The 21,723-nt window shown below is 61.6% G+C and overlaps 1 protein-coding gene across 1 annotated transcript in view; it reads right to left on the minus strand.

Moving 5' to 3' along the window:
- The window catches only part of LOC117093413 (histone-lysine N-methyltransferase PRDM16-like), a 173,668-nt gene extending 155,274 nt beyond the window's left edge, over positions 1 to 18,394 (minus strand). Inside the window, exon 1 of the mRNA XM_033228631.1 lies at positions 17,993 to 18,394. Coding sequence (XP_033084522.1) covers positions 17,993 to 18,029 — 37 coding nt within the window. The 5' untranslated portion in view covers positions 18,030 to 18,394. The remainder of the gene's footprint in view (positions 1 to 17,992) is intronic.
- Positions 18,395 to 21,723: the final 3,329 nt, after the last annotated feature.

The raw sequence follows: 21,723 nt of genomic DNA on the forward strand, positions 1-21,723 counted from the left end.
GATCACAGGTGGGGCTGGTCACAGGTGGGGCTGGTCTCAGGTGGAGTTGGTCTCAGGTGGGGCTGGTCTCAAGTGGGGCTGGTCTCAGTGGGGCTGGTCTCAGGTGGGGCTGGTCACAGGTGGAGTTGATCACAGGTGGGGCTGGTCACAGGTGGGGCTGGTCTCAGGTGGAGTTGGTCTCAGGTGGGGCTGGTCTCAGGTGGGGCTGGTCTCAGGTGGGGCTGGTCTCAGGTGGGGCTGGTCTCAGGTGGGGCTGGTCACAGGTGGAGTTGATCACAGGTGGGGCTGGTCACAGGTGGGGCTGGTCTCAGGTGGGGCTGGTCTCAGGTGGGGCTGGTCTCAGGTGGCGCTGACAAGCACATGGTGAGGCCTCCTCTTCTGAAAGAATCCTCGCGTTAACCCTTCACCTCCAAAGGAACAGGCGCTCCCCAGACGGTCTCCGGCAGCACCTGCAGAGTTTCCACATGAACTACGAGCATGTCGGTGTTGGCCTGAGAAATTTGGTCACTTGGACTTCAGCCTTTCTCTTTCCTTTTTTTCTTTTTCTAACTTTCACTGGAGGTGAGCGACACCATGCTTCGATTGCGGAATTCCATCGCTTAATTGCTTCACTACTGGAAATTTCAGGAGACTTCTCATTTTTCACTGAAATCTCCAGGCGCGAGCACATTTCTGCAGATCTTTTGCCTAATTAACGGCATGCTCCATAAAAAAAATAAAGAAATGAAGACGGCAAGCCCGGCAGACGACGCCAAGAACCACTCGTTAGCTCCGAAAGGAAGCAGCGGAGTAACTTGGGAAAATCTCCACCCAAAAACTCTGTGGGGAGGACGTCAGTGGCCGGGCCTGGGTCTGGCCGCTGCAGCGGGGAGAGAGGAGCCCTGGCCTCCCTTCCCAGCCCTTCTGCTTCCAGACAGGACCAGGAGGCATCCCGATGAAACGGCAGCCCGGCGGGAGGAGGCCGGGAGTGGAGGGAGGACACTGCACCCACCCCTCAGGCGTTTTCCAGCACAGGCTCTGAGGGTGGGCATGTGGGCAGCAGCCCGCAGCAGCTTTCCTGACCAAGAAACTCAGAGCCCATCCCTGCATCACTTGACGGGGGCAGAGAACCTTGACCTGCAACAGAAACTGCAGGCCGAGGGGAGACTGAGCCTGGGGGTCGGAGCAGGTGTGCCCAGGGCAGAGCCAGGCCCAGCCACCCTGGCTGTCATAGCCAGGCAAGCGCCGTATGGTTTTTAAGGCCTCATGCACTCACGAGTTCACCCTAAGCAATCTCAGTTTCCCCATCTGTCCTACCCTAAGAAGAGGGATCTGGAGTGTATAGACAAACTGGGGCCTTGCAGGAGACCAGCATCCAGCCGCCCCAGGCCATGGTGACCTTCAATAGAGATCTGTGTGCCTGCAGCTGTGTACGCATTCTGAGACTGACTTAGGCCAAAGGAAGGTGCCCGGCCTACGGCCCAGACCAGGGCATGGGGTCAGGTGCAGACCCTGTCCCTCCCCTCTGTCAATGTGAACCCACATGAGAGGGGCACCAACTCTCAGGGCCGTGCACCCTGCTGGACCCCAAGCAGCTCTGGGGAGACAAGACCTGGGTGGGGCTCCCACAGCTGTGCCCAGCTGGAGCCCTGCAGGCTTGGTGCGAGGCAGTCCTGGCCGAGGGCCGCCTGCTGCCTGCTGGCCTTGTGTCCCAGAAGGTCAACCCAGGCCACAGGAAGAGACCTGGCATGGCCACCCTGAGTGCAGCCCTTCTGTGGCCTCCAGGAGGACACACACACGGGCAGGATGCTGGGGGTCCTCAAGGGACCACCTGTTCTTTATGACACCACAGCCCCACAAGGATGGATCACCCCACTCAGCAGATGAGCACACTGGACTCAGAGAGGCCCGGGAGGAGCCGGGGTCACTCAACTTTTGAAGAGTTGGGTGCCAGGATTCAATCCAAGTCGGCCTGAGCCAAAGCCTGCCCCGTCCACTACCAGCCAGACCAAGAGGGCAGATGCCACCAGAATGGGGAGCCCTGGGGGGCCCTGCTGCCCAGGGTCAGGTCCCAGCAGTTTGCAGCTTGTTCAGTAAGGGAACTCGGAGCCTCTATAGTCCCCAGGTCCTGCTGAATATCGAGCCACACCTTGGTTCTTGGCTGTGGGATGATCCTAGACCAGCAAGGCGAAGGCCCCCATAGCCGTGGCTCTAGGAGACTCTGAGACCCTCCCAGCACACACCCAGGCTTCACAGGCCTTGGCCAGGCAGGTCTTCCCACGGCTGTGCTGCCCCTGCCCATGGTGGTGTCCAGACTCCACCTGCACAAACGTTCTAGGTCAGGGTAGGTCCTGGGCACCAGCCTGGGGCAGTGGGAAGTACCCACTCTCTGCCTAGCCTGCCCACTGACCCAGATGGGTGCGACTGGGGACCAAGGGGTGCAGGAAAAGGGGCTGGATGCTGGGCAGAAACCATCCCAGCTGCTGGAAACAAACCCCAAGCACCCACCTGCCTGCAACACCTGCCGCATGGTGTGCAGCTGAGCTCCACTCCCCCTGGCAGCTGCCCTGGACCCACAGGCGGCCCAACTCCAGCCCCAGGTGGGCACCCGGGAGCTACTGGCCTAAAGAATCCCTTCCCTGGCCTGCCCCCCGACAGCCTGCAGGGCTCAGCATTTGTGATCCAAGGGTGACACCCGAGAACAGTGGGGCTGGAGGGAAGACGCTGCCCGGGCCTCTCTGGATGTTTTTCTGCCCCACTTTGTTTTTTGAAGCGGGTGGGAGCCCTAGGTATAAGCATTGGCAGATGTGGCCTCAACTCAAATTCTCAAGGGCAAGTGCAGAATGGACGGTGCCTCCCTGGCTCAAATGTCTGGGGACAGCGGCCTCCACTCTGGGGCCGCACCTCGAATTTCGGCGACAGAGCAATTGCAGCAAGCAGCCGCTTTATCAGGGGCCCATGCGAGCTCGATATTGCTGTGGCCCCTCGCCCCCAGCATTCCATGCCTCCCAGGGGGGCAGATAATCCCACAAAGGGCCTCGTGCCAGAGCAAGGACTGTAGGGAGGCTCTCTATGGCCGCCGAGCGCTTTCGGCTCCGTCAGCACTGTGTTCCCTGGAATCTTCTTACTGGGCCCCACGCTTCAGATCGAATGTCCCTTTGAAAGGGCCAGAGGCGGCCCCTGTGCCCTGCCTCTGGGTCTGCCTGACACCAGATCCAGGGGGCTCGAGCCTGACCTGCCCCACCCGAGGGGAACAGGCCCCCAGATGCCTCAGGGCCCGCCAGGACCTCAGTCCCAGGCAAGGAGAGGAGTGAAAGGCCTGCATTCTGGCCCAGCAGACACCAAGGCCCTTTCTCCTCCAGGGAGCCTGCGGCGCTGGGATTCGGTCGTCCCAAGCCATCTCTCCTCTCCCGCCCTACAAAAGTTTGTGGGGCTGCCAAGACCCAGGCACATCTCTCCGAACAAGGGTCCTGTTCTCTTCTCTCGTGAACAGGGTCTCCCGATCTAATCTCTGCATAAGTCTCCACAGTAAAACCAGTCCGGCTCATGGAGTCAACCACGTGTCATCCACGTGCTCCACGTATGTGTGCTTGCATGTGCATGCGTGTGTGGGCACGATGCGCTGATTACCGTGAAGCCCCTGTCTCCTGTCCAAAGGGTGTCCCCTCAATGACATCACAGACACAATCTCAGCAGTCGGAACGTCAGGTGAATAATGGCAGGGTGGGGAGGAACAGCTCTTCCCCTCTCAGCTGTGGCAACTGCCACTCTGATAAACAGTCCCCCCAACCCCCTGGAACAAAACTAACAGGAAACCCCCGAGAGCAGGATCCAGCTCAAAAGCCCCTCCGCACCCAGCACGGAGCTGATGCCCACCTCCCCTCCTGAGCAGGCGCTGTGTGTCCCGACCCACAGGGTACCCCTCAGCAGCAGGCTGGTGACACTCCTTGGTTCTCCTCTTCAAGGAAACAAGGAAGAAGCCAGGCTATGAGTGAAACCCCCAATCCTAGAACGGTGTCTCCCTGGGCCATAAATGCAGCACAGCTTCCAGGTCAGCCCCTGGACGATCTGCCCGCCTGGCACACAGCAGGCCCTGCCAGCACCAGGCCCAGCCCAGACGGCCGCATTGCCTTAAAATGAGCGTGCCACCCACTCCAGGACAGGGTTGTGATGGGGAGGGACGAGCTGTTCCAGGGGCCCAGCCGCCAGGTTGCTGCTCCGTGGGGCGTAGCCAGAAGACCTGACCCGTGCGTCTCCTAGCCATTGGCACTCCGCTCATCCAACGGTCTTGGACGAGATGTTTAATCTGGAGACCGCATCCAGAGGAGCCTGCCCAGCTCTGCTCTCACACACACAAGCCTGTCTTTGGCCAGTGAAAGTTCCAGAAACCCCAAAATAGCTCCTGACTGCCTGGATCCTAAGGACAATAATAGCAATAATCACAGCCACAGGCGAGCATTCCAGGTGCACTGTCCCGGCAGGGGGGCTTGGTCTCCAGTGCCCCCACCTCTTCCTCTGTGCTTCATCTGCCCCGTCCAGAAGCATGAGGGGGGCCAAGCCTCCTGCCCTAGATGGGGGGAAAGAGAAGGCAGCGGCCACAGCCCCAGGGACCACAGCACTCACTCCCACGCAGCGCCCAGGCACCGGCTCCATTGCCCTCCAATCTCACCCTTCCCCCAGGCCCCCTCGCTGGACTCTGCACAAAGTGGGCAAAGGCCAGTGCCCCAGCCTGACCCTGGGGCAGCTGAGATGAAACGCACTCCTACATCTCCTTGCTGCAGCAAGAGAGTGCCTCCAGCTCCCCAGGTTCAGCTCCAGGTCCTGGGGGAGGGGGTTGCTGGGCATGGGCCCCCGACCCTGGCTCTGTCCTGACCCAGCCGAGGCATGGACGCCAGCGAGGGAGTCTAGGAGTGACCCTCAGAGCTCTGGCTGGGGTGAGGGAGGTTTCCCTGGAACCCTGTCTCTGAAAACTGAACCCCACTCAGCCCAGCTCAGGGCTTCCTTGGGAATGGTCCCCAGACCCTGGAGGCCGAGGTCCCTCACCCTGGGTTTCCTACGAGTGGCCACTCTCCTGTCCCCATCCTGTGGCCACAGCAGGGGACAATGGTCCAACTGCAGGTGGGCTATTACCCCTCTGACACTGGCCAGGCAGGCCCCAACGTGCCCTCCTGGACTCACAGGGCCTCGTGCCTGCTCCTGCAGAACGCAAGGAACAGAAAACTTCCCCTCAAGGAAGACCACACAGGGCCAGACTGCACAGGACCTGACCACAGAGGGCCTGGCCGCGGAGGCCTCCCACCTTCCTGGTCACACCAGAGCCCCCGGGCCAGCCTCCTGCCCATCAAGTTCCCGTGGTTGGGTCCAAGGTCATCGAACGTGGTGGAGCCTCAGTTAGTTTGGGAAGTGAAAGCCAGGCGCCGTCTCTGAGGCTGGAGGCTGGTGGCGCTCAACTTTGAGGCATCAAGGGAATTTCAGAAGCCTCCACATGTCAGGGTTGCAGGGCTTAGGGCAGTGCTCACGGGGGCTTCACAGCTACCTTGCCGCACCGTGGCTTCATCTGCCCATCCTGTCGCTGGCGCTGAAGGCCTCTGGCTTTGGGTCTGTCAGGGGAGCAAGGCTGGCAGGGTCTTGCTTTTGCAAAGCTGGTGTTTAGCCAGGGCGGCGGGGAGGTGGTCTCCCTGGCCCCCGACACGGGCCTTCCATGGGGGTCTCCCATGTGCCCTGTGGCCAGGCTCTACCTGCTCTCTAGTGACCGACACCCGGGGGGTGGGAAGCAGCTGTATGGCCAGGAGGTCCAGCAGAGAGAGCTGGGGACTGTCAGAAAATGCAAGATGGCGCTCTCCCCACCTCAGCCCTGCTCCTCACACGGTCACGCTCGGTCTGGTGGGAAAAGGAGGAGTCTCTCCAGGGGCCGGCGGGGCCAGGCTGTGGGAATGGGCCTCTCACGCCCACTGTGGCCACCAGCCCCTCGTTCCCTTTGAACAAGGGTCACCTGTCAGGAGCGGACGCAACCTAAAACCCTCTGGAAAGAGCACAGAATGACCCCTTATCAGGTGCCAGCACAGGGGACTTGGGGTGCAGCTGTGAGGGGCCTCGAACCCAAGTTCCGCCGCCGTAATTAGCAGATGAGATTCAATAACAAACAGCAGCTTTTAGCGGCTTTATCTAACCTCGGGAAGGTAAGACTAACACCTCCGACGGAGGGAAAGTTAAGACTCCGGGGCCTCTGCCCTGCGGTTCCGATTCCCAGCCGTGAAACCAGAGAGCCCCTCGTGACCATGCTATCTGCCCCCCGATTCTCTGAGCTCCCTTACTCTGCTTTTTTTTTTAGGCCTTTTGTTCATGAGGACACTCGGCGGAATGTGCAGACCCCCCCGGCTACCCCCTCCACGCACACACACTCTCAGGCACACACACTCTCCAGGAAGCACTGGGTGCTCGGGCCGGGATTCCGCTGCTCATGCAGGCTCACAGTCAGAGACGCCGAGTCTCCGGGGCTCTGAGATATTAACAATCTGCCATCGTCCCAGATTCACTTGCGGCTGCTCAGATTTCCCTGGCCCGGAAGAAGCCGCCCAACATGTTCCTCAGAACAGAAATCCAGGAGCAGTTGCCCGGTCCGAGAGGAGAGCAAGCTGGCCTTGCTCAAGTTTGCTTTTCCTCAGGCTGCAGGCTTAGGGGCCCGGGCCTCCCATTTTTGCAAAACGGATTGTCAGCCGAGTTGATGAAACAAAATTTGGGGTTTCAGAGGACACCATTCAGCATATCTTAGTAGATCTTATTTTTAACGTCATGTCAAATCACTTCCAGGGAAAAATTGATCTGTCTCTGATAGCTTTTCCTCCTGCTCATGTGATAAATAAATAATTAGCCACATTGTCGGGCTATTTCATTAAAGAAAAGGATGGCTGGATGGGCCGGGGTAAAGCAACCGATCAGAAAGCGCGGGTCGGCCGTAAATCCCCGGTGCTCCGTGGCACCATTTGTATTCTGTCAGTCACTCGCTGTACGCTCAGCCTGGGCTGGGAACTGAATACCCCATTCAGAGAGGCACTCGCACGGCGTGTTATTGCAATTTAATATTTTCACACACAGACACATCATTATCTGGGAACCTGACACTGGCAGCATAATTCTGTAATTTTTCAAGAGGGCCTAATTTTTCTAAATGCAAGCACCAGGGCCCGGGATTATCTAAACAGCCTCGTTTCCTCTTTGTTTCTTCTCAGGGGTTACAGCGTGCGGAAAAGTGCTCCAGATCGCTGCTGCCTCTCCACCTTTGAACTTTTCCGGTCTCTTCTCCCACAGTGACCAGCTGCAGAACAGCTTTGGGCTGGGTGTGCACGAGCTACTGAGGCAACCAACTCTGGCGCCGTGGAGGGCTAAGGACCGAGGTGCAGCCGAGGCAAGTGGCTCTTTCAAGGTGCAAGAGGGCAGGGAGCCGTGCAATGTCGCTGATCAACAGAAACAGAGTAGATTGGCGGGCCCTCTCCGGCCGACCTCAGAAGCACGCTTGCCTGCATGTGTGCGTGTTGTGGACAGACACAGAGCACACACACGTCCGCACGCTCCCTGGAGACAATCTCAACATGCCAGCCAGATGAAGGGGTATGTGAGGGGCCATTTCTCCCTGAAGCAGTGTCAGCTCTGGCCAAGAAAACGCCCTCTGGTTTTCAAGTAGTTCAGAAACACATCGGCTTTTCCAGGAATAAGAGCCTGCGGGTCACCCGCAAGGAAGGCCAGAAATCTCCCAGGGAGCCAGCTCCTGCGGCAGGTCCCGTGGGCCAGGCCGCTCCATGTGGCTTGCTGCGGCCTGAAGCAGCAGAATTTTCACCAAGTCAATGGATACTCTCTGCGTGACAGGCTTCCCTCCGAAAGGGACCCAGGGACTTTGGGGCAATCCCCCTGACAGCCCTGCAACCGCACCCCGAAGGGGCCCTGAGCCAGCAGGGCAGCACGCGGGACAGGGATGACAGCAGACCCTCTGATGTGGGGCTGGAAGGGGCTGGAAGGGGCTCTCAGGCCAGCACTGCCGAGAGATGCTGACATAGCCAAGACCTCTCCTCCCTGCCACGGCCTTCACTCGGGAGCATAGTCTGAGGCCAAACAGGCCCAGGCAGCTGCGGAGATTCCGGGACGCGGCTCCACCAGGGAGGCAGTGGGCAGCGGGGGTAAAATGAGGATTAATGCCCAGAGCCGTCAGAGACAGTCACGCCGACTTCCTGTTCGCCCGGGGACCACCGCGGCCACCCTGCAGTCACCATTTGGGTTCCTCCGGTGAGAGTCATTTTTGGTCTTTGTTTACATGTTTTACGGACTGATGTGACCAGCCTCTCTGACGAGGCTGTTACAGCCCGTTGGGCAGAGAGAAATGTCTGGGCATTTTTCAACGCGTTCCCCTTTCCCTGGGAGACCCAGCTACAGGAGCCATGGCGGAGTCTATTATGGAAATCCATAGCTGCTGTACTGTCGGCCGCCAGGTCTAGATCAGATACAGGATTCAACCATGTCACGGGCAAGAGCTCCCGGTCACATCAGAGCCCGTTCCTCACGCATGCACCTCATCATTTCCTCCCTCCGCTAAAACCTTGGTGGCGTCCTGCCTGCCACAGGTACTAGAGAAACGAATTTCATTTGAACTACCGAATTAAAGAGAGAGAGACAGAGGCTCACGGCAGCAAAGAAAATTACATAACCCTCCTCTCTGGCAGCCTCCCTCCTTCTCTTCTGGGCCTTTCAAATGTGAAACAGGACTGGGAGCAGGCATCATCGCCCCACTGCAGAGGGGAGGCCCTGAGCCTCGTGTCTCCAGCGGCGGGGATTGGGGTGAGCTGTTGGTCAGATTCTGGCTTTCCTGCCATCTTAGAACACCATGGTCCGGACCCCCAGACGAGGGACCACTCCCCAGTGAGGACACAGAGCCTGCTGTGGAGCTGCTGAGCCCCTGACTTGCCACAGCGGGAGGCAGCCTGTACCACCCAGAGCTCGGGGACCCTGTCTCCCTCCAGGTGGGCCCCGAGCATGCATCCTGCGGCTGGAGAGGTCCTCTGCCCCCTGGCATGCAGGTCTCAGAGCCCGGCACACAGGAATCCCACCACACTATGCTTGGCACCAGGAACGATGAGCGGACGGATGGGAATGGAACTCACAGAAGCCCCTAGCCCCCTGCAAGAACTAGGAAGCCTCTGATAAGAAAAAAAGTGGCACGTGCCAACAGCTGTTTCCACCCCAGGACAGAGGCAAGGATGGAGGAGACCCAGAGAGGCCGACTGTGGGGAGGCGGCGGGGACGGGGGAGGCACCCACTGCATGTGGCAGGGGCCAGAACAGATTCCGGCGCCTGCACCTCCTAGTTTGAAATGAGCAGCTAATAATCATTGCATGTTTTATTTCAGGGCTGAGCTATAAGACAGGAGTCAAAGTGGTTCTTCTGCTGCAGCCTAGGGTAGACCTCCGTGTGGTTTGGCTTTATGATGTGGTCCGGGCCCTGCCTACAGCAATGCCGCAGTACTGGTGGTCCACGCACCGGGCCTGGCCTATGAGCACCTGGAGCCTGCACACCCACCCCTCACAACACACACAGCGGCTGGGGCTGAGGACTGACCAGTTGGCTTCCCAAACAGACCAAGGAGACAAAAACGAAACTCCCCAGCTGGCCGCCTGGCTGATTGGAGGAGACATTGTGAAGCACCCCAGCCTGGCTCTGGGACCCCGACGTCCAGGAAAAAGCACCCACTAAATACCCTGGTGGACCTTCCAGATCCTTCTGTGCAGACACCCCTGCTGGAGGAACCGGTTCACACGTGTGCAGACACGGCCGCACTTCTTCAACCAAGTTCAAGCTCACTTTTATTGTCCAAAGTGTCCTCACCTTTATCTGGTTTCACAAAGGGGAGAGTCCAGCAGCAATGAGGGAGGGAGGCCAGCGGCAAACCCAGGCCAGCATGGGGCTGGGGACCCTGGGAGAGCAGGGCACGCACACGATGCAGAGTTGGGGCGAACAGAGCCTGGGTTTCTGGGGCTGATGTGGGATACTCCTGAGCCTGTGTCATAGGACAGGCCAGGGCCCACGGGAGACCTCGCCAGCAGCCTCCAGGAGGCCCATGGAGCCGGACTTCATATTTGCCCTACACATTCCGCTTTGTGGTTCTTCTAAAGTGGGAAAGGAGACAAAGCTCCTGGTTTACCAACTCTGCAGCACACCACACGAAAAGCAAACTGCAGGCCTGGAGACCTGTCCTGTGGGGGCCACTTCAACGGGAACTGGCCCCAGAACCAGAGGTTTGGGGAGAGCCAGCCAAGATGCAGACCAGCCCCTCTGAGAAGCAAGAAGGGGCTTCACACCCAGAGATGTGTGCTCTGTGGAGTTTCCTATGTCCCCCCACAAAACACCCACCATCACCCTTATAGAATACACATTTGGTATCAGAGGAGAAAACCAAACCTAAGTAAATCCATCAACGTAATTCGGAAGGCTAAGGAGGAGGGACAGGGAATAGTCCTTAATGTGCCCAAGCAAGCCGAGCAGGTTTCTGGGAATTACCTAAGAAGCCCCCGTAAAGCCTGGAAAACCTCTCCTCCGCACACCCAAGTGAAGGCAGCCTGGCCCCTGACCTCCAGCTAAGTCGCCTGAGCCCTTTCCTTCCTGTTAATGCCCCCCTGGCACTACCTGTGGGCGAGGAAGGAGACAGACACCCTCGGAGAAGCCCCAGGCTCCAGTGCTTCTGCCCAGAGATGCTGGGAGCAGACAGAAGCTGAGCCCATGTGTCCCTGCTCCTGCACACCCAGACACCTTCCCTGAGCCACTCCACGCGGGAGACCAGCCGGCGGCCACTAGCAAGGGCTTCTGTGGCACAACTCAGCCTCCTCAGAGCACATCTCAGAAGCAGGAAAAGCAAACCCTTCCCTCGTCCCCCCGGCCCCAACAGATCCCATGAGAGCCCCAGGTCCACCCCAGTTGGACAGGGAGCACGTATCCCGCACCCTCCCTTCATCCAGCAGAGTCAGTGCAGATGTGGCCAGGGCTGCAGCAAAGACGCGGATCGCAACATACACGCACACTTGGACACACACACACACATGTGCTTGGACACACCCCTTCACACACCCACGCTTGACGGAGCATGGGCTGGAGCGGCACAGTGTGCTGGGAAGCCTGTTATCCCGAGAGGAGCGTCGATCTGGTGGGTTTCCTCACAGCGGGCTCAGAAAGCCGCTTTGCCAAGCAGGGCCTCGAGGTGGGCAGAGCAGAGGCTGCTCCTGGTTCTATACATTTGAAGTGGGCACCCCACACGTGGGGGGCTTGGTTCACTCCCGGTCAAGCCTGTTGCGTGACTCCTCCTCCCCCAGGAGGATGGCGAGCAGCAGCTGCTGAGGGTTCTGCAGCCCTGGCCTCTGGGGTCCCCTCTGGCCCGAGGTGGATCGCAGATGAGCCTGTCACCGCACCCACTACGCTGCCTGAAGAGTGGGGTTCAGGCCAGAATGAAAAAGTGACTCCTTGTCACCGGGTTCGTTTCAACACAGGCTCCATGGCCTCCGCCCTGAGAGGTGCGTGTGCAGGCTTGGAAACAGCACCGCCATGAGCACGGAAAATGCGCATGGGATGGCACAGAGCCTTATTCAGAGGAGATGAAATAGTCACTAGGACCCAGCCATGTTTTAAAATGATTATAAATTATTTTAACAGTGCATTTGCAAAGGGTTATAAAAACAGCCATAATATATTTTTTTCCTTAGATTCTAGAATTACCAGTGTGACAGCTAATGCAATAATGATTTGTTTCAAATGCCAGTGTTTAAGCTGTATAAAGCTGATTTTATACATTTTTCCAGTAGGCCGCATTGTAGTTAATGAAATTAAACACACCAATCGCATTTGTCCCCAGGGGACGAGGAACTGAACACACCACTGGTTTATTTTTTTATTAAAATAAATTGCAGCCGGCAAGATGGACTAATTGCATACAGAATTGAAAAAGAAACATTCCATTGATATAATTAAGCCAATTTTCATGGACAGAAATAGTTATAGTGGATATAAAATAAGCAAAACCTTCACCAGAATCTGACTTCCCTCCTTTTTTGTCCAAAATGTTAACTATTAAACAAATATGATCTTGGAGGGGCCGGCACTCCTGTCTTCAGGCCTCAGAGCATTGTTCCTGCCTCTCAGGCTAGGCCCGTCAGGCGGGCCAGCCCAGGCACCTCCAGACCGTGGAGGATTTGATGGCAAAAGCCCAAGAGTGAAGTGGTCAGAGCAGGAAGAGGCCACCCCTCCCCTGCTCTGGGCCCACCGAAGCTTGAGAGCACTCCTGGCCCAGAATGGCCACTGTGGCCCTGCTGCAGCCTAGGAGACACCCAGACTTGAGGAGTCACAGCCCATGCCAGGTTGGACCAGGGACATCAGCTGCCATCTCCTTCTGCCCTGTAGCTCAGACCAACAGGGCAGCAGCAGCTCCACCTCCCCTTGATTGCTGAGATGGGGGGTGGGGAGGGGGTAGGGGGTAGGGGGTGGTTATTCACCTCCAGATCTGAGGGGTGGCAAGGGGCAGGTCCTACACCTTCCGGACCAACCTGAACCTCCTGCATTTCTCCTAAGGCAGTGAGCGAGGGGGTGTGGAGGGTGCAGGCCAGGCCACCTGACCAAGGCTTCTGCTCCTCTGTGCCTGCCTTTGGGGACAGGACACCCACAGCAGGGGCAGGAGCAGTGGGGGACGGAGCCCAGCGGGAGTCCAGACCCTGCGAAGCAGGAATCCAGCCTACAGGTGTGAGGTCACTTACACGCTGGACGCATGTGACGTCCTGCCTGCTTTTTAAGAACAGACCTGCTACAAGTTGAGCATTGGCCTTGAGAAAATGCTTAAACCCTGACACACACACACACACACACACACACACACACACACACCCTGTGGAATTAGCAGCAGCCTGCAGTGCTCTGTGGGGGAGGGGAATGCTACAGAAGAAACCCTGGAGGTCTTCATTTCACTGAATTTCAGTGGAGCCCTCAATTTGCTGTGTGGCCTCCCAAGAGTTACTCCACCTCTCTGCGCCTGGGATTTCTCACTCCCAAAAGTGGTGCCTGCTCCTCTGCACTCTGTCTTCCTGGGGTCAGTGAAGGGAGGAGCTGTCCTGTCTCCCAAGTACACTAGGAAGCCCTGCCAGTCTCCCGCGGTTGCCCAGCAGGGGCCCGGGCTGCGGATCAGACTGGCCAGGCGGGTCTACCCTCGAAAGCCGGATCCCCACCCTCTGCCTCGGTTTCTCTGCACTTCCCCCTCCCTACAGCCCCCACTTAAGCTCAGGCGGCGCGCGCTCCCGCGTCTCTCGGGGCGCCGGTCTGGGATGCCACAGGGAACCGAGGCAAAAGGGGGCCTGGCGTCCATGGCGTCCCGCACGAGGTCGAGGGTCGGCGGTTGGGGACGCGGAGGCTGCCCTCCTCCGCAAGGGAGGCCAGGAGGAGGGGCCCTCGGGTCCAAGCTGGGGCTCTAGAAGGGGAGAGAGCCGCTCCCGCCCGGCCTGGGTCGGGGCGCCAGGCTGCGCTGTGTAGACGCGGGCGCTGCTCCGCGGTAGTTGGCCGCGACTTTGTGCGCGGGTAGCGGGAAGTCTGCCTAGACCACCAGCCGGCCAGGGGTCTCCCAGGCCCCGCTCCCCGACCCGGCCCGCGCCGTCTGCAGCCCTCGGCAGCCCGATTCTGAGCCCGCGGCCGCCGCTGCACCGCGGCGAGGCCCCAGCCAGCTGGCTTCGCTCGCGAAGTTTCTTTCCCGCACGGGCGAGTCGCCGGAGCTGCTCCTGGTCCTCCCGCGCCGGCGACGGGAGCTGCAGCTTCCAAGACTTGTTACACGGGTTTGATTCAAAACCTGATAAATTGTATTTAACGCTATTTGAAAATTTTAAACGAAATTATTCAAAAGATTTTTAATCCTGGATAATTTTTGTTGAAACTCTAATTATACATCACCTTAATTACCAGCCCCAGCCCCCAAGGATCCCTAATTGCCTCCTAATTGAATAAAACAGGGGGCTAATCGGGCCCACGGCGTCCCAGCAAGCTGCCACCAGCCTCGCCTCCCTTGAGGGGGGCCTGGTGGGGGGAGCCCTTGGCTGCCGGGCCACCTTCCCCCACAGCCTCCCGGCAGAAACGCTGGGTCCCCTGCTCTGCACACTGCCCAGAGGAGGGCTTGGGAGCGGAGGAAGCCTTGGGGCCAGGAGGGGCCAGGAGGTCTGGCCGGCACCTGCTCTGGAAGAGCCGCTCACAGGACAAGCAGGACGCCCCCAGTGGGTGGCTGGTGGTTGGCGAGCCTAAAGCATGGCCAGCGCCTGTCCCCAAGGAGCCCACCCAGCAGTTGCTCCAAAGTCAGCTTGGCAAGCCCCCTCCTGCCAGCTTCCGAGCCATGGCACACCTGCGAAGCCAGGGGCACAGGGAGGGCCTGTGGGCGACACACAGTCCACAGCCGTGGGGCACCAGGCCCTGGCGGCCAGCCCTGCACTCCACCCCTCCACCGCAGCCTCTATGTTTTCGTCCGAAGCGGGGCAAGAGGCTGGACTCCCGCCGGACGTCCTGGCGCTGCTGCCCTAACCGGCCTCCAGACGGAAGGCTGCCGTCCTGGCTCCGGGGAGAGGACTGGTGGAAGAGGCCAACTTCCCCAGGGAGGGTGGGAGAGGGGAGGGCCCAGTCAGCCTGGCCTGTTTCTGCAGGAAGAAGGAAGGAGGCTGTGAGTTGGGCCTCCAGCCCTGCTCACCTCAACCCTGTCTCCAGCACACCTTCCACACACATCACCCTCAAAAACAAGCAGGACACACATAGTCCCCATCTAGCGGGGGCCGCAGCTCCCATACCCCAGGGACTAGATGGCACTTGTGGAGAGGACACTCCCCCAGCCCTGGAGTATGTGGCGTCTAGGACATGGGGTCTGCCACCTAGGTGGGGATCAGGCCTCAAGGAGCGGCTCTGATGGGGGCACCAACTGGCACATCCTTCTCCTGCACAGAGGTCCCCAGCTGTGCTGTGAGGGGGATGGTGGTCCAGAGGGCACCTTGGTGGTGCTAAACCCCCACCTGCCCACCTGGCTCACAACAGCCCTGGAAACAATGAGCTTTTGTTAAGTGTTGAATTTGTAGATGTGGGGCCGCAGCGGCCCCTTCCCCACCGGCCCTACTGCCCTGGCTTCAGTAGGGGACCCTGTCCCTGAACTGTCCTCACTCTGCTCCTGGCCCCCAGGCTCAGGTAGAGGAGGCTGTAGGTTTCCCGTCAGCTCAGCCACAGCCCCGGCTTGGGTGCCCCAGTGGCCACCTCTGTCCTTGGAAAACTCAGCTGGGAGCCCAGGTCACCCCCAGAGCCGCCACCATTCAGCCCTTCACAAGACCCAGCTGGGAGGAGCAACCCACCTGAACGGAGGCTTGGAATGGCGTCTCCAGGGAAACACAAACGAGATTACACCTCCAGATGCACACTCAGCGGTGGCCCCCGAAACGCTGGGTCATGGGGTCGCCTTCACTGGCCTGGATACCAGTTCTGTGCCCAGCCTGAATACCAGCCTGGTAACCATGACCTTGCCCCTGCCCCACCCCACAGTCCCCTGACCTGGTCAGCATTGTGGGGAGGGGAGGACCTGCAGGCTGCAGTGCTGGCCCTACCGCCTCTGATTCGGGTAATGGACTGTGGTCCCTGGGGAAGTCCACATCTGCTTAAAATATCGTCTGATGAAATGAAATTCTTCAGCGGATCCTGCCTTGCTCAGGGCAGGCAGTGTGATCCCGAACCTGCCTCAGCCACCTTGGGGGGCCTGGGGACAAGCGGTCCCAGCTGTGGAGCCCGGAAGGAGGGGTTCCCAGCACTCGGCCAAGTGTGAACAGAGGGCTGAGGCCTGGCAATACCTCTCACGGGGTTTTTCCTCACTAAAGACTCTCGGGAAAAGGAAGCCAGCACTCGGCGCTCCCGCTGGGCCCGGCTCTCCGGGCCTCCGGCCCGGGCCACCAGACGGCTGCCAGGCACCAGTTCTGGTCCTGAGCGGACCCGGCCCCGGGCCATCTTCTCCACCTGGCAGAGGTGGAGCCAGCGGAGAGCCGGGGCCTCTTGGAAGTTTCCGAGGCCGCGCGGGTGCGCCGAGTCCGCCTCTCGCTTGCAGCGAAGGCCCCGGCATCAGCGCGGCCGCTTTCCCCTTTCTCGCTCCAGCTTCGGGCCCATCCTGGGCTAGGGCCTGACCTGGTGGCCCACACGCAGCCCGGTGGTCCCGACTCTGAGCAGGCCCGCGGTGCACACACAGAACCGAACCCGAACACGCATACGTACGCCCCACGCGCGGAGGGCCCGCAACGCCGCGCACAGACAGCCCCTTCGCGTCGGCGGCGAAACGCCCGGCCTTGTTCGCACCAAGAGGGGTCAGAGGTCACGAGAGGCCGAGGCCAAGGGCACCCGGCAGCAGAGCGCGGCGGGAAGGGGGCGCCTCACCCAGGGGCCGGGAACGGCCGACGGCGGGGCGCAGGGGCGTCCGGCTTAACTCGGGAGCTGCTTTTCCCTGGCGCACAGAGCGCGGGGCCTACGGCCGCCGGGCCGCTGTTGGGACGAGCCAGGCGGGTCCCGAGCCGAGGGAGCGGAGTTCGGAAAAGCGCCGCGAGTCCCGCGCCCACCCGGCTCACGCTTGGGGACTCGGCCCCGGGAGCTGCGAGGCCGGCCTGGCGGGACCCGGCCCCAGAGGCGCGAACGGAACGGCGTGGGTCGGGCGGGGACCTCGAGGGGAGCGGCCCGGGCGCCTCTTCCGCGGGTGGGCGGGCGGGCGGCCTGCAGAGGAGGGGGCGGCGGGAGCAGGCGGCGCGGATTCCGCTCCGAGCGGCACTGGCCGCTTCGCTACAGCCGGGGCTTCGGCGGGGCTGCGGGAGCCGCGCTGGTCGGGCCGCGGCGCCGCCCGTCCTCACCTGCCCGCCGGCCTCACCGCGGATGGCGCCGGCGGCCGGGGCTGCGGGGTGCGCGCGGGCTGCTCAGAGGCGCAGTGGCGGGCGAGGGCGCGGGTGGCTGGAGCAACCGGCCCGCGGCAAGGACCGGCTGGCTGCAGGCGGGGCGCGCGGAGCCTGGGGCTCGGCCGAGACGGAGCGAAAGAGAAAGTAAGACCGAGGACCAGGCAGTCTGGCCGGGGCAGCTCTGTCCCCGCCAGGCCCGGCTGTGCCAGGCAAGCGGGTACAGAGGGGTCCGCGCGGGCCCGAGGGCGGCAGCGGTGGGTCGGGAGGTCGCCTGGTGGGGACCCTCCTGTCGGAGGCACGGTCTCCCGGGCGGCCCGCGCAGGCTGCCGGCGTCCCAGAGGAGCGCCCTCCACCACGCGGGGCACCGCCGGGGGATAAACTTCACGACCACAGTTCCAGCCCGGGCAAAAGTCTCCATTTTGCTCCCCAAGTGGCTGCGGCTGTCCCGCCGTTGCTACCCCTGCCCCTGCGCCCGCGGAGCCGGGTGGGCGCCGGCCCGCGCCCCCTCCTCCGCCCCTCCCCGGCTCGGGGTCTCCCTCCTCTGCGCCCGGCTGGCGGACGCCAAAGGCGGTGCTCTAGCGCCCACTATTTCAAAAGCCCGGAATATGATTTGACCAGGACTGAGAGCCACTCGGAGAGAGAGAGGGAGAGAGCGAGCGGGGAGGAAAAAGTTGCTCTCCCCTTTCGTCAACTTTTCGCTAACTTTCACTTTTCTCTCCCCTCCACCCCCGGCCCTCCCCCTCCGCCCCCCTCCCCGGCCCCCACCGCGCGCCTCGGGTTCCCGGGCCCGAGCGCCTGACACTGGTGGGGGGGAGGGGGTTCGGCGGGGAGGGGGCCGGCGCCTTCGGGGAGCGCGCGGCCCGGGCGCCCCGAGCCTCCGCGCCGAGCCCGGTCGCCCCGGAGCGCGAGAGGCGGAGCAGCCCCCCGGGCCGCGCGGCCGAGCCGGGGGCCCGGAGCCGCAGGCGCGCCGGCCGCGCCCCGACGCGCACCCCTGGCCCGGGCGCCCCGGCCCGGCGGCCCGGGCCCCGGCGGCGCGGCGCGGCCGAGCGCGGGAGACTTACTTTTGGCTAGCTTCCTCGCCCTCGCCTTGGATCGCATGGTGTCGGCTCGCGGAATCTCTCTCCTCCTCCTTGAGTCCAGAAGCAGCCACACACTATCTTCATCTCCCCAGCATTGTCAGTTTGGACACCTTCGCACATGCGCACAGAGCACTCAATCTGACGCCCCTCGCCGGGGCCAAAAAAACTTTGCAATGTATTCATCATCCTCATCGTCGCGCCGCCGCCGCCGCCGCCGCCGCCTCGGCGCGGGATTGGGGGGCTCTCCTCGGCCTTCTCGGTCTTCGTCTCACTTCTCTCTCCCCCCTCTCCCCTCCTTTGCAGCGCAGCTCGGAACTGGCCCTTTAAGAAAACATTCCGTGCTCGGCGCTCCCGCCCGGGGCCCGCACCCCGGACACTTTAAAAGGACCCAGGTGGCCCCGGAGGCGAGGTGACTATCCCCCCACCCTGCCCCTGCCTCGCGGCGCGTCGCGCTGCTGCTCCCGCCCCAGCCGGGGCCGAATGTGGGGCGGCGGCTGCGGGTTTCCACACGACTTCCTTGGATCTCGAGGCACACGCGCCGATAGTTCGGACGCGGGTCCGGGCTGGTTTTGCTCCATTTTACTGCGTTTTATTACTAATTAAAAAGCTTTGCGTTCCCAGTCGCCCCGGCCCGCTTTTCTCCTGCACTCTCCCCTCGGGCCCCGTCCCCGCCCCGCGGGGCGCTGGAGGGGGCGTCGGGGCTCGCGCGCCAGAACCCGGCTCCTCCGAAGCCCCTCCGGGCCCCGCCGCCCCCCTCGGGCCTCCCGGCCCCCGCCTCCTCTCCTTCGCCCCCACCCAACGGCTGCTGCTTCGGGCTTCGCGGCTCAAAAACAACAGCGGAGGCGCCGCCAGCTCTGCGCTCCGCCACTGCCCAGGCCCGCGGGCGGCGCTCGGACCCGCCGCCCTCGGTCCCTCGCGAGGCCGCGGAGGCCAACACGCCTCGCAAGGGGGGACAGCGCGGGGGCGGCCGTCCAAACACCAGGCGTCCTCAGCCAGTTGTCCCAGGGCGCCCGCACCTCTCCGCCCGCGCGCTCCTGCCGCCGCGCCCCCCAGGTGAGTACCCGGCTGCGCGAGCGCCTGAGCTGGGCCACCTTCGGGGACCTGGGCCTCTGGGGACACTCTCCTCTGGCCTCTCTGGGCCCAGGTGCGTAGGGGGCGGAAGGGCCGGCGGCGCAGGTGGAGCAGCGCGGACAAGAGCCGACCAGACGCTTCCTCTTCCCCTGCAGCCCCCAAACGCCGAGGCGCTGCGGCGGAGGGGCCGGGCTAAGCGCAGGCAGGGTGGCCCCGGCCCAGGAACCTGACGGTCCGAGTGCGGATTTCTCATCTGAATATCTGGGAATCGAGAATGAATTGGAAGGAAACCGAGGCGCTGCCCTGGCCGGGTTGCTCTCCCGCACCCTTCTGGAGCACCGAGGTCCTGCCCGGCAACGGGACTTGGAGCTGCCGCAGAGTCAGCCTGAGCCCAAGGCAGGGGTCGCGCCCGCGATGTGGGGTCTCTCCGCCGCCCCGCGAGGCTCCTGGCCGTGCCCTCCCTGCCCTTTGTTGTGTAATGAGACCTGTGGCGGCTCCACTGAGACCCACACGTGGAACTCCGCGCCTCCGCGTTAAAGGAGGTGAAACGCAGCAGCCCTGAGAAACCCGAGACCCCGGTGTCCTAGCAGAGGCGCCCCGGATGGGGAAGGGCGTGCGGCCGGCGCTACCCCAGAGGAAAAGCCCAGCGGAGCGGGGCTGGGCAGGAGCCGGCGGCGGCGGAGCGCTGGGCCTTCTGCCTTGGATCCTCCGCAGTCGGCACCACTTCCCTGCTCAGATTCGAACCCAGATAGGGCTCCCATGACTCCAGGGTGCCCAGTCTTGTAGCCAGCTCGCCGCCTGAACCCAGGATGGAAGAAGCGCTCACTAGCCGCTACCTCTGCTGTTTCTGGCACCAGGTGAGCGTTGCCCAGGGAAGGGCCATGAGCAATGGCACAGCCCCATTCCCTGCCATCCTTCTGAGGGTCTATCGACCCCTTTACCCACCCTCCCCACACCCTGACCATCTTTCAACAGGGCTGGGGTGCAGAACAGCTCAGTTTACAGGCCCAGCTCTGGAAGTCTTGATCAGCATAGCAGACTAGGGCACTGCTGCAGCTCTGGACGGCCAAGGCCGGTTCTGAACCTGCTCACCCGAGTGGGCGGGAGGTGCTGGAGCCCAAGAACACAGGCGCTGTCCTGCCTAAATCCTACCAAGGGCAGGCTCCCGATGGTGGGCCCAACCTGGCTGGAGCTGCTGGCTAGAAAGGACTCAAAGTCACTACCTTATCTCTGCACCCAGTTTCCCCTTGCTCCTGCCTGAAGCCTCCGCAGGTTTGGGAGGAGGCCTGGGGAAGTTACCATAGTGCCTGCAAAGCACTCCCACCTACAGAGAGGGTCCCTTCCCCACCCTTACCCTGCAGCTCAGCAAAGGCCTCCTTTGCCTGTGGCCTGGAGGTAGCCAACAGATGCCAAGGTTGTGTAGTCCTGGCCTTGTTCTAGGGGTGCCCCAGCTCTCTCGGGTCCTTTCCATGCCTCCTCCTCCAGCTCAGGAGGTGATTCTCAGAACCCTGACCAGGCTAGGACAGGACAGCCATCCCTGGCACTGTTGCCAGCACCTAGGAAAGAAGGGCAGGAGGTATGGGAGCAAGCTGGTCTGTGCCATCTGGCCCCTGCCCTCCTCCAGGCTGTTGGGTAGGGATGAGGTCACGGATCTGCCTGGGGAGGGGTAGCTGCCGGTCAAGCCTGGCCAGGGAGACAGCTGGGCTGCCTACCCGCAAGGCACTGATGCAGCCCTGGCTCCAGTGGGTCAGTGTCTCCCCAGCCTGCTCGAGGAGCCCAGGCAGGCTGTCCCCAAGGCCATGGCCCTGGCTGAGGTTGCATCCTGGCCTGGCCAGGCCCTGCCCCCGCGTGGCCAGACTTAGAAGCGGAGTGCAGGTCAGGATTGAGGAGTCCCGTGAGGAAAAAGAGTGAAGCAGGGAAGATGACATGCAGGTCCTCCCTGGGTCCCAGTTCTGTGTTCCTGCCTGGCAAGGGCTTTGGGGGGCTTGGGGAAAAGGTAGGGCAAGTGGAGGCCCAGTGGGGAAAAGGTTGGTATTAAAAGTTTTAAGGGCAATTTTCAAACCAAGTCTAGCTCTGCAGAGCCTTGGGGCTGACGCCAGGCCCTGGGGCCCCTGTGCTGGCAGTGTGAGTGCTGTGAACTCATTCCCACTGACCTCCTTGAGTTGTCCAAGGACAGTGAGTGTGGGGTGACCACAAAGAGGCTCCTACACTGGACAACTGCACACTGCTGTCGAGTTCCACAACCGATTTTATAGCTGGGGTCTTGGAGGTTAGCTAACCACCTACTTCTGCTGGGGTCTGGGCAGAGAGGGAGTCCATGGAAACTCGATTTCCCTATGAGCCCTGCAGGCTCCCAGTGTTTCTAGCGGCTGGAGACCCATGACCAGGTTAATTCCTTAGAGAAAAGGCCAAGCTTGAGAGCCAGAAATGCTGGTCCTGCTGCGCTGGAGGAAGCATCTTATTAGACAGCAAGTAGAAGAGCCCCAAGCCCCAGGGGTTCCCCAGAAGCCCATTGAGTAGCAGAACTACCATGTCGGCCCACCCTGCACTCCCTGAATCTATAAATGCATTCTAGGGCTAGAGGGCCCCTTTGCTTGGCCAGGTCTTGTGCCCCATGCCAACTGGCAGGATCATAGCTGCCC

This window comes from Trachypithecus francoisi, unplaced genomic scaffold (assembly GCF_009764315.1).
Source record: "Trachypithecus francoisi isolate TF-2019V2 unplaced genomic scaffold, Tfra_2.0 Lachesis_group12, whole genome shotgun sequence".
Lineage (NCBI taxonomy): Eukaryota > Metazoa > Chordata > Mammalia > Primates > Cercopithecidae > Trachypithecus > Trachypithecus francoisi.